The 12,741-nt window shown below is 43.5% G+C and overlaps 1 protein-coding gene across 1 annotated transcript in view; it reads right to left on the bottom strand.

Moving 5' to 3' along the window:
- The window catches only part of VWA8 (von Willebrand factor A domain containing 8), a 1,423,713-nt gene that overhangs the window by 244,517 nt on the left and 1,166,455 nt on the right, over positions 1–12,741 (bottom strand). The window contains exon 39 of the mRNA XM_069205432.1: positions 325–481. Within this exon, the coding sequence (XP_069061533.1) occupies positions 325–481 (157 nt within the window). The remainder of the gene's footprint in view (positions 1–324; positions 482–12,741) is intronic.

Here is a 12,741-nt window from a genome sequence, read left to right as displayed (position 1 = left end):
TAACTTTTGATCCCTGTAAGCTAGAAACAATTTTTGTGTTAAAATCTGTAGATTATGCAGCAGACAATGGATATTGTGGCAAACCACAAGAATGCAGAAAACACTGCAGCAGCAGAACTGCAAACCTCCAGTGGCCTTGGAAAAGGGTAAGCTCAGCCCCTCCAAGACTGAGATGAAGAAGATACCCCTGCACCCAACCCTTAACCATAGGAAGCACAACAGACTTGGCCATGAAAATAAGACTATTTTTCCTTCTTAAAAAACTTCTCGGCACAATCTACCTGTCTGCTGTTTTACTGCATGAAAATTATGCATTAAGCTGACCTCTGTTTAAAAGCCTTTTCAGCCATTTCTCTTGCAGCTCTTTTGACCTCTTCAGGAACCGCATCCTTCTCTGCCTGCGACACCTGGTGAACTTTATGCCCCGCATCTAAACGGTAAGGTCCTCCTTTGCCGCCGAGCCCGGCCGTATCTCTTCCACCTGGAGTATTGAGAAAAAGGAGCATGTTATCCTTAGGCGTTCCCACTGCTTCTAAAGACAATGCAATGCTTTTTAAAAGGCAACATTCTAATAGTGACCACAGTGATAAACAGGAAAGGTCCTGAGAAAGGTATGTATGAACCTTAGGATCTAGGTGTCTTTGTTAATATGTACTTTACAGTTAGGCACAGAGGGCATTCTGGGGCATATATCCAGAGGCATTTTGGAGTACGTGAAGTAGTACTCTTGTGCTACTCTCTAAGGTACTCATACATGTCTTTGTGAATTGGCCCCTAATTAACTAAAATGGGAATAAAATGCCACATACAAATAATACAAATAGAAATGGCTGTGCCCCCTTTGCACTTTCATTAATATTGATTTGGAAGTCGTGGCTGACTCAAAAAGGCAAGTAGGAGTACCTAAAAGAGTGCTCAAATAGTACTACTTCCCATACTGTTAAGGTTGGAACGCAGAGACATTTGTACTACGGCACATGAAAAGCCTACTATTACTGTGCCTCCCTTGATTTTACAGAATATGCTGTGGAAAGACTTCAGTGTACGTTTAACAGATGCAGGACACCCAGTCAGACAGCAAATGGTTAGTTTGTATTTTTACACAACATATTAAAATGACACTGCATGCATTTTCTCATGTTGACTCAACCATCCTATGCATGACAATCAATTACTATGGTACTTTATTGTTCTATATACAAATACATGGGCAAGATTGCTTCCCGTGCTGTCTCCACTCTACAGGTTACAGGAGCCCATAAATATCTCAGATACTAGGGCCTTGTGGAACTGGCGACATTCCCCAGAAAAGTTTGGCTTTGTGAACATCACTTCCTTGGAAAGAGCAAGGAGCCAGAAACCTAACGCTTTTAAAATGGAAAAATTAGAGGGCTCCTTGCTAAAAAACATTTTGGAAAACCTATGTCAAGGGACTTACATTAAAGCATGTTTTCCCTCAAAATATATTGGTTAAAAGCCACAGACTTAAAGAAGCATTGACAAAGCCAATATGTCTCACCTTTGGAGCCTACTGGTTTTGCCAATGGGCTTAGGCGTGCTGTACAGCAGTGGTTCCCAACCTGCAGTCCGGGGACACCTGGGGTCCGCAAAGCCTCTTCAGGGGGTCCGTGACTGCTTAAAAAATTAAATAATATTAACAGATTTGGACCCCAGCTTTCAATAATGACTCAGTGAGGGGTCCCTGGATTCCAGTAATGACTCAGTGGGGGGTCCCCACATTCCAGTAATGACAAAGTGGGGGTCCACAGAAGTCAAAAGGTTGGGAACCACTGCCGCACAGCATCCCTGAAGCAACAGCCACATCATGTGCCTGCCTACAAAACAACACAAAACATTTTATTATTTACTAGGTTGGATCATTTTGATGCGAGGGTGAGCAATATAGGGCAGCAAAGGGAAAGCATCACAAAGGATGAGGATGGGGAAACAACACAGAGGGTGTGGATGGTGTTGGCTAGAAGAAAAACAGAGGGCACGAGTGGCAGGAAGCAACACGGAGGGCAGCAGGGAATGGAAGGAACAAGCGAGAGATAGCAAAGTGGAACAGGTGGGGAAGAACATGGGCAACAAAGAGCAACACAGAGTGGGACTAGGTGAGAGAAAAACATAAGGTAAAGAGACAGAAAATACATGCACTATCATAAAGAAGAAAGAAAAAAACTGGTGCTTGAAAAGCAAGCAGTGGAAGGACACAGGTAATGAGTTCATGCCCTGGGTAGGGCAAACACAAGAAGAGGAAAGAAACATCACAAAAGATAGCAAATAAAAATCAAGCAAATGGTAAGAAATGGTCGGGCTCCAAGCCTACTGTAAGCTGACAATAGGTCTTTCGTTGCATAATAAAACAGAGAGCAATGTACAAACACTCAATGAACAGCAGAAAAATGGCTTCACCCTGAGGACGCAGTGCTTACCGTGTGTCACTGTGCACCATCACCACAAAATCTCTTCAATAAACTGTATGCCAAGAGGCATAACACAATTGAAAATACTGTCCCACGAGATACAAAGCCCTTAACACTTCCCGTGCCAGGCAAAGTCCCAGCAGAACTACTGTGCCCAAAGAACAAGTTACTTACCTTTGGTAACACCTTATCTGGTTGAGGCTATTTCTAAACGCAGATTTCTTCCCTTACAAATATCCACAAGCGTCAGACTGGATCCAGAAGTTTTTTTGTGAGCAGTACCCCTGCACTCCAGGAGGTGCCGTCGGAGTGGGGAGTCATGAAGAACACTGGTGTAGAAAACTAGGGCCCGGAAAGGGAACAACCCTGTCCCAAGAAATCCGTTTGCAGGTCAGGGAAGATGGGTGTGTAGGTAAGGAACCTGCGGCTAGATACAGTCTTTTTCAGATAAGGCTTTACCAAAGGTAAGTAACTTGTTCATCTGACAGACTTCTAGCTGGAGATACTTCACCGTAGAATACATACCCAAGCAAAACCATCTTGGGAGATGGGTCTATGAAACAATTTCACACGAGGAAGTCCTGCAGGACTCAATGGGCAAAGTGTCCATCCTGACGGACCTGACTGTCCAGGCAGTAATGCTCACTGAACGCATGCAAAGATGCCCACGTTGCTGCCTGGCAGAATGGTCAAGACTAGACCTCTGTGTGCTAACTCAGTCCTAAGCCCTCAGGGGGCTGCTTTTTGGCCAGCGCATAGCAGATTTTAATCCACAATACAACCCATCTGGAGATGGTCCACCACCGCACATCCCGTCCTTTCTGCGCTCCGACATACCCCAAGTTGTTGGTCCACCCGGAACTGTCTTGTGTGGTCAAAATATAACAACAACACTTGTTTTGGGTCCAGACGGTGGAGTCGCTCCTCTTCTTTAGAGGGATGTGGAGGAGAGTGAAACGTAGGCAAAAAGATGGATTGGTCTTCATGAAATGAAGTGACAATTTTCAGGAGAAAGGAGGCATCATTTTTCAGGATGAATGGAACAGTATGGAGGCTTGGATGATAAAGCCTGAAGCTCACTCACTCTCTGGGCAGATTTGATGGCCATGGGAAAGGCTGATTAAATACATTTTTTCCCAACAGCAGGTGTGTACTGTCTTGGTAGAAGGATGGCTGGCTGCCAAGATGACATACCAGATTTCGGGAGGAAGGTTGAAAGCTATCAACTGTTGCCACTTAATCTCCATGCAAGAAGATGGAGAATGGACACATTTAGGTGGAGGACTCTCCCCTGTTGCTGCGACAGAAGATCCTGCCAAATGGGCAGCCTGATGGGAGGATCGATGGTCATGCTCAAGAGCTCGAGATACCAGACTCTCTGTGCCCAGTTCGGAGTAACAAGGATGACTTGGAGCTCCAGCAGGTTGATGTGGAGTCCAGATTCCGCTGGAGGCCAGAGTCTTTTGATTTCCACCTCTCCTAGATGGCTGCCCCATCCCAAGAGAGATGCATCTGTCACTACAGTCAGATCTGATTTCGGAAGGGAGAGGGGTCTGCATCGGACCTAATTGCAGTTTGTTAGCCAGCACTGAGGATCCTTTGCAGTTTCTTCAGAGATCTGTACCATGTCTGAGAAATTCCCCTGATTATGTGCTCATTGGAACTTCAGGTCCACTGCAGGGCCCACATTTTGGAGGCTGCTGGGATGGGAGTGGATTGACCTGACCGCTGGTTGCCTGACCCACAAGGTCTGTGAGTACTGCCCCCTTGGCCACATGGCTTGTTGGCTGGGTGGGTAAAGGCATGGCTGGAAGCCCCTTCCATGGTCACAAAAGGAGCGAAAGGCGGACTGAGGGTGACGAGGGGCAAAAGAAAGCCCCAAGGACCTAACTGTAACCCGACTGCCCTTTAATCACTCCAATGCCGAATCTGCCTTGTCTCCGAAGAGACAGCAGCCATCAGACGGCATGTCCATCAGAGATGATTGGTGTCACAACCCCCTCTTGCGCCATCTGTTCAGCGGGACTGGCGCAGAGGGCTCATGTTGTATTTCCCCTTTGGTGTTTCATGGCCTCCTGCGACACCAGGATAAACACCCTCAGACCTCATGGTCCCACTAAACTTAACCACTTGGAAGGTCGCTTACCAGAACACATAAACCCATTAGAACATTCTAGTGCCACTGTTCAATTAGTTTATGGGCTTACACAGTTGCGAGAAATGGACATGTGTTTCCTGTTTATTTGTTGCAACTACCATGACCTATTTACTCCACCTGCTAACATTAATGGATTGCACCTGTTTCTGTTTATTGGTTCTAACTGCCATAACCTATTGCCTCAACCTGCTAATGTTAATTGATTCCAACTGCTTCCGTCTTCTGACTTCTGTAACTTCTTCTTGTGGCGGGGCTTACCCGATTGGCCCAATGAATTGGAGTCTGATGAAGATCTTGGACTCTGCGACCTCTCCCATGACTTTCCTCTCAACAGAGACCTCAATCGTTGTAGCGTCGCATGCCGAGCCACCAGGAGTTTAAGGGATCTCTCCTTCAAGGACTTTGGTTTGTGGCCAGAAGTTGGAACAGGCCTTGGGGCCATGGTCACACTCAAAGCACCAAAGGCATACAAGATGCGGGTCCGTCACCAACATCAGTTGTCGACCGGTGCCACAGGGCTCACAACTGGCCTTCTTCAATGATATCCCTGCCACACCAGGAGGAAAACCTCAAAAATAATTCAACAAAACACTGAAAAAAGTTAGTAGAAAATTGAACAGGGGTAGCTCTTCTGCAAATCTGCACTGGCTGGTACTGAAAGAAAAGAAAAGTCATCAGTGTGACTGGGTGATGCCTTTATAGGCACTGAGAAAGTCACTTCTGGCACGGACGACACTGACAAGGCCAAGCGGAGCTGAACTAGGCGACCTAGCAAGGTGCAGGAGTCCTGCTCATGAAAAATCTTCTGGATTCAGTATGACAATAAGGACTGTGCAATATGTTATGGATGTAGCAGTTAGTTTGATGAGCTGCTTATTTATTTCAGTGTGCTGCTACCAGCAGGCATGGGCTGCTGCTGCAAATACCAGCATATGCCCAGTGAAATGAATGATGCCCAATCTACCAAGGTCCTGATAGAAATGCAGTTGCATCCTATCGGTGCCCTTGACATAGGTTACTGTGCAACAGTATGCATGATTAGCATATCTTTGTTCATCCTTGTAGGAGGGATTTAGCGCATAGAAGTACCAGAATCTCTGTTTTTCCAGGGACTTGAATCCTGGGGGAAGACTCCTCTGAAAAAAAGAACAAAATGAGGTGTTGTCCCACAATCATAACACACAATCATAACAAGGGTTCATCTGGGGGTCACAACTTAATCTGTAAAAACACACACATGTAGATAATGGACACAACATTAGTGTCCCTGTCATTTAGTCAAGTTCTGTTGATGTTTGATAGTAACTTTCGAGCCATTTGATGACTGTGCACTAAACCTTCTCAAAAGAACAAATGACTTACCTTCAGTAATGCATTATTTGTTAGAGACAGGTTCTAGCTGCATATTCTTTACTTTAGAATATTCCCTAGGCACGAGACAGGATCCAGAAACGTTTTTCGCATAGCTCATCCGCACAATGAAAGAGGGTGTTGCACATCTCCGTATCGACATCGTCCATTGGATGTGACACCAAGAGAGTCCGTATAACATGCTCGCCGATGTGCCATCAGTTTCTTCCGTGACTATTTTCTGCATTCAAAATGCGGAGCCAGCTACTGTATAGAAACTGCCTATCAAAACAGTATTCTAAAATAAAAGACACCCTTGTGTCAAATAGTCACTGAATTCTTGACTCAATATATGAATTAACTGAATCTTTGAAACAAAAAAGGACTCCCTTCACAAAGCGGGAAGGATGGGATGGTCGTTAAGTGATCTGCGGCTAGATCCTGTCTATAGGTTAGTAACCTGTTCATCTGACAGAGAGCTCTAGCCACAGATTCTGTGTTTAGAATCAGGTACCAAAATCATACCATCCCCGGAGGAGGGTCTGCAAGCTGATTCCATTGAAAGTCTGTAACCAGAACAAAACTGGTCTAGAACTAGAGAAATAGACTGTACATTCATATGAATTCATATGAGTAATCTCATACTCTTTACCAAAACAACTGTGTAAAGGACCATATTAAGAAAAGTCATAAACACAGTGAAAACATGGAGATAACATCACCCGTGACCAAGACAATTAAAATTCTCTCACTAGAACAAAACTGGTCTAGAACAAAGATAAAATACTGGATATTCATTTTAATGGAGGTGAACCATAACATATTTCACAACATAAAAACCTGTGAAAGGAATCAAAGGTAACAGAGTCATAAGACATTTAAAAACATGGAAATAAGAATATCCATGTTAGTATGAACAATCTGTGTCAGAGGTGAACTAAAAATATGAATACAAAACTATTCACACCCTTAATAGGATCCGAACCTATGCACGAGCACCCCAAAAGTACTATGGAAAAGACTACAGCAATGAAAGTTGTAAAGACAAAGAAAACATTGGTAAAAACGCTACCCATGACAGTATGACAATTTTACTACATGACCTAGTAAAGATAAATCGATTTGCTTTTATATGTAGACCCGAACTGAATGTTCTACACTTTCAAAACACAGAGCAGCATAACATGCCATTGAGCAATATATCTTTGCCATATAAAGATATATCCTAACCAGACCTATTCTATAATAAACAAAGAGAATGTCTATCCCTTGTAGAGAAAACATAAAATTGCCCTCTTTAACCTCTTGGGCGCCAAGGACGAGCTCATCCTGCACCTGCCCCACAGGGGGAGAGCTAGCGCTCCCCTGTGGGCCTCTCACCACCCTCCCCTGGGCAGGTCCCCTGCCACCCAGTCCCCCCGCGACGTCTGATGACGTCAGCGCATGACCCCGTGCTGACCTCATCAGAAGTCACCCCCATCAGCTCAGCTTCCAGCCCGATCAGAAGAGAAAAGCTTTTGTGTCTCTTCCGATCGGGGGTGGGGGAGATCGGAGAGGCATAAAAGGAAAGGAAAGCCTGTTCTTTCCTTTCATGTCTCTCTGAGTATTCCTGCATCACGATCGCATAGCGATCGCGCTGCAGGAATGCCCACTAGACACCAGGGAGTTTTTTTTTTTTTTAATGTAAACAATGAAGGGGAGTGACTCCTTGGGCAAGGGTCACTCTCCTGGGGGGCTTTTTTTTTATTAAGGCCTTTTATGCCCCCATTGAAGACAAATCAGCCTGTTTTAATTAGGCAGAAGCCACTAGGCACCAGGGATAGTTTATTTTTTATTTTTTTACAGGTGAGGAGCGACCCCTTAGGCAAGGGTCCCTCCCCTGGGGAAGGCAAATTAATTTTAGTCCATTTCTGCCCCCCTTGGGGGCAGATCGGCCTATTTTTATTGAAACCACTAGGCACCAGGGATCTTTTTTTGTTTTTTGTTTTACAGATGGGGAGCGACCCCTTAGGTAAGGGTCACTGCTCTGGGAGGCAATTTTATTTTAGGCCATTTCTGCCCACCTTGGGGGCAGATTGGCCTATTTTTCTTAGGCCAATCTACCCCCACGGGGGCAGAAACCATTAGACACCAGTGTTTTTTTTTTTTTACACCAATTTCACGCAAGGGGAGCAACCCTCTTAGGCAAGGGTTGCTCCCCTGGGGGTCATTTTTTTAAAGGCCTTTTCTGCCCCCCTTGGGGACTGATCAACCTACTTTTATTAGGCCAAACCACTAGCCACCAGGAATTTTTTTCTTTTCTATTTTATGTAAGGGAGTGGCCCCTTGAGCAAGAGTTGTTCCCCGTGGGGCAAATTATTCTAGGCCCTTTCTACCCCCCCAGGGGGCTGATCAGCCTATTTCTATTATGCCCATCTGCCCCCCAATGGGGGCAGAAACCACTTAGGCACCAGGAATTGGTGTGTGTGTGTGTGTTTTTTGTTTGGGGTGGCAGCCCCTTGGGCAAGGGTTGCTCCCCATGGGAGCACATTACTGTTGGCCATTTCTGCTCCCCTTGGGGGCAGATCGGCCTATTTCTGTAAGGCCCACCTGCCCACCAGACACAAGGGAAGATTTTTTTTTTTTTTAAAGAGGGTAGGGGTGTGGATATACCTCACCCCAAATAAAAGGGGACAAAATTGTTCTGCCCACCGGTGGGCAGCTGGGGCAATTATCCCCGATCCATTCACTGGGGGGGACAGAAAGCCTACTAGATGCCAGGGAATTAAAAAAATAGTGGGGTGGTGGCCACCAACCAGTATGGGCATGGTTATGCCCCAATTGAAGGGGGTAACAGTCTTTCAGCTCTCCCACCGCACACTAAAAGATCTTATCCCAACAGCAAGAAAGAGGACATTTCATTATTTTGGGTTTTAATTTTGCATTTGGGCCATGAGAGCTTGTCTAACTCTCAAAATTGTCCCACTAGGAATGGTGAGGGCTGCATTTTTTGGACTTTGGGAAGATGCCATCTAGAAAACTCTACGCGACCTAGACACATCTGAAAACAAAACATCTGGGTGAGTCCAGGGTGATGTGCTTCACATGCACCCGCACCATTTTCTTACCCACAATGCCCTGCAAACCTCCAACTTTGCTTGAAATCACACATTTTACCCACATTTTTGTGATGGAACCTTTCGGAATCTGCAGGAATCCACAAAATTCCTACCACCCAGCATTGTCGCATCTATACCGATAAAAATTCTTCCCCACTTGTCACCCTAAAAATGTTTTTTTTAAACCGCCCTTTTGGACCCGATTTGGTTCCCCCTCTATTTCTACATGTTTTTGACTCTTCCCTGTCAAAGGCTGGTGGGCCAAATCAGGTATCACTTTTATCGGGAGACTGAGGGAAATTTGTGCTGGTGTGGTGATCCCACACAGAAATGTGGGGAAAATATGATTTTGTAGTTAAATTTGAGGTTTGCTGAGGAATCTGTGTAAGAAAACCCTGGGGGATCCACACAAGTCAAACCTTTCTGGATTACCTCGGGTGTCAAGTTTTCAGAAATGTCTGGGTTTGGCAGGTTTCCCTAGATGGCTGCTGAGTCCAAGACCAAAAACACAGGTGACCGCCCCCTGCAAAAACAAGTAGTTTTGTAATTGATAATTTTGATGTGTCCATGTAGTGTTTTGGGTCATTTCCTATCGCGGGCACTAGGCCTACCCACACAAGTGAGGCACCATTTTTATCAGGGGATGTGGGTGAATTTGTGGCTCCCCTCAGATTCCAGAACTTTGCAGCACCAAAATGTGAGGAAAGAGTGTTTTTTTTGTGCTCAATTTTAAGGTATGCAAAGGATTCTGGGTAACAGAACCTGGTGAGAGCGCCACAAGTTACCCCACCCTGGGTTCCCCTAGGTGCCTAGTTTTCAGAAATGCCCAGGTTTGCTAGGTTTCCCTAGGTGCTGGCTGAGCTAGAGCCCAAAATCCACAGCTAGGCACTTTTTCGAAAAAAACACATCAGTTTTCAATGTAATAAGTTGATGTGTCCATGTTGCGTTTTGGGGCATTTCCTGTGAGGTACCATTTTTATCGGGAGACTTGGAGGAACACAGAAGAGAAGAACAAGTTTTATTGCCCCTTGACTTTCTCTACATTTTTTCCTTTCAAGTGTAAAGCAGTGTGTTAGGAAGAAGTGTATTTGAGAAATGCCCTGTAATTCACATGCTAGTAAGGGGTCCCCCTAATTCAGAGATGTGCAAATAACCACTGCTTCTCAACACCTTGTTTTGTGCCCGTTTTGGAAATACAAAGGTTTCCTTGATACTTATTTTTCACTCTTTATATTTTACCAAAAGAATTGATGTATACCCGGTATACAATGAAAACCCATTGCAAACTGCAGCTCATTTATTGGCTCTGGGTACCTAGGGTTCTTGATGAACCTACAAATACAATCCCCGCAACCAGAAGAGTCCAGCTGACGTAACGGCATACTGCTTTAAAAAATGTGCCATTGCAGGAAAAAGTTACAGAGAAAACATGGACAGAAATGGCTGGTTTTTTTTTAGCTCAATTTCAATATTTGTTTTATTTCAGTTGTTATTCTCTGAAGGAAAACCTAGCAGGATCTACCCAAATGACCCCTTGCTGAATTCAGAATTTTGTTTACTTTTCAGAAATGTTTAGCTGTCCGGGATCCACCATTGGTTTCACACCCATTTCCGATGCTAACTGGAAGGAGGCTGAAAGCACAAAAAAATAGTTAAAATGGGGTATGTCGCAGTAAAATGCCAAAATTGTGTTGAAAAATATGGTTTTCTGATTCAAGTCTGCCTGTTCCTGAAAGCTGGGAAGATGGTGATTTTAGCAATGCAAATCCTTTGTTTATGTCATTTGCAGGGAAAACAATCACATACTTTCTTCTGCAACCCTTTTTCCCATTAAAAAAAAAAGAACATTTCAGCTGTATTTTGGCTAATTTCTTGGGGTCCTCCAGCGGAACCCACAAATTCTGGGTACCTTTTCGAATCCCTAGGATGTTGGAAAAAGAGGATGTTTAATTTGGCGCGGATAGCTTGTGTGAACAAAAAGCTATGAGGGCCTAAGTGCAAACTACCCCAACTAGCCAAAAAAATGCTCTGCACAAGAGGGGGAAAAGGCCTGGCAGCAATAGGGATAAAAAGAAGTCAAAGACAACAGTAGCAACCATTTGGCATAGAAATAGACTTTCCCCAGTAAAAGTAACTAGAGATGATAAAAATATCTTTAAGATATCCCTGATATATATACTAAACAAGGAGTAAAATAAAAAATGGCTATGTAGTAACAATGACATATGTATTTCTATTCATTTATTTATTACTATTATTTTTAAATATAAACAAAAAGCTGAATAAAATAGCAAGTATGAAAAAGAAACCTTAGTAGTGTGGCGGAAACCAAGGTGAGTATGTGACTCTTATATATGAACAATACCCATCTACAGATGAAATAGAAAAGGTCTCAAATACTTGAAAACGGAAATTCGAAGGATTCTGAAATAAAAAAGAATCTGACAGATTTTGTATATTCCGTCTAAGGACAACACTTCGCAGAGTGTGAACCCAACCTACAACAACTAGAGTCAGGTAAACAATGAAAACAGTTGTACCCAGATGAGGCAAACATCTAATCTCCTCAAGCACAACAGATATGAACATCTTCATTGAGAAGAAAAAGTACCCCATAAGAGGGTAAAACCCTTCAGAACATCTTTAATGACAATGCAAAAGCACAGCACAACTCCTAGAGTCAATACTATTAATTACTCTATACAAAAGAGTGAACAGAATCTACAGAGAGATATGTCTCAATGGAGACCCATGATAACCTAAAGACTAATGTTCAAAGACCATATCAAAACCATACAAATGCCTTCTCTCAAGAGTAAAAATCCACCAAACTGTGATGATTATAAAGAAAACCTTAGGACCAACCAAGATAGTCTTAAAGCATTAAAGATAATACTGTCTGGTTTCTAATGTATCAAATCTAGCAAAATTAGAAAACTGACACTACCATATCAGGGGTAAAAATAGAAGGCACTTTACAAACAGTGTAGATCAACAGCTACTTTGTTTGAAAGTACAAAAAGGACTTAGGAAACAGACACCTTTAGAGCTGTATAATCCCGTAGAAGAAGATGAACCACTTCTTTGCTAAAACCATGATTAATAAGAGGAATTATATATATATATAAATGCTCACCGGGCATACAAAGCAAATACTCCACTTAGAGTAAGGTGCATACCATGAAGGTATCAACAACTGAGCTCAAGCTTCTCTTCGGAGTAGAGAAAACAATATCACCTTTATAGAAGGTATCATTAAGAAGCAAAAAAAGAGATAAACAGCTGAAAAGCTGTCATTGATAAAGTTGAAGAGGAGAACTACCACTTTCACACCACTTAATAAAAAATAATAACAATGAAAGTAGCTTTGAAACATCAGGCATGAAAACCTCCATTAAGTCCCAGGGTAATACACCCCCCAATAATTTAATCTTGACAAGTTAAAGAAAAATGACACCTGCCGAAAGCAGGAACACCCCACCGGGAGCTACCATTAGGTGGAAGAGACATAAAACTCAAAACGCCGCACGGCACTGCCAAATCATGGCTAATCTATGATATGAGTAAAGACAAAAAAAACTACAAGCCAGTGCAAGAGGTATTAACTAAGCAAGGATAGTGAGGAACCAAACGAATTTGCTGTTCCACCCCTACTGTCATGAAAACATCTCAAAGTGGAGTCAGCCTGTGCACCAAATAAATGGGCACA

This window comes from Pleurodeles waltl, chromosome 8 (assembly GCF_031143425.1).
Source record: "Pleurodeles waltl isolate 20211129_DDA chromosome 8, aPleWal1.hap1.20221129, whole genome shotgun sequence".
Classification (NCBI taxonomy): Eukaryota; Metazoa; Chordata; class Amphibia; order Caudata; family Salamandridae; genus Pleurodeles; species Pleurodeles waltl.
Note: the sequence above shows the minus strand (reverse complement) of the source record. Positions and strands in the feature narration are given on the sequence as shown.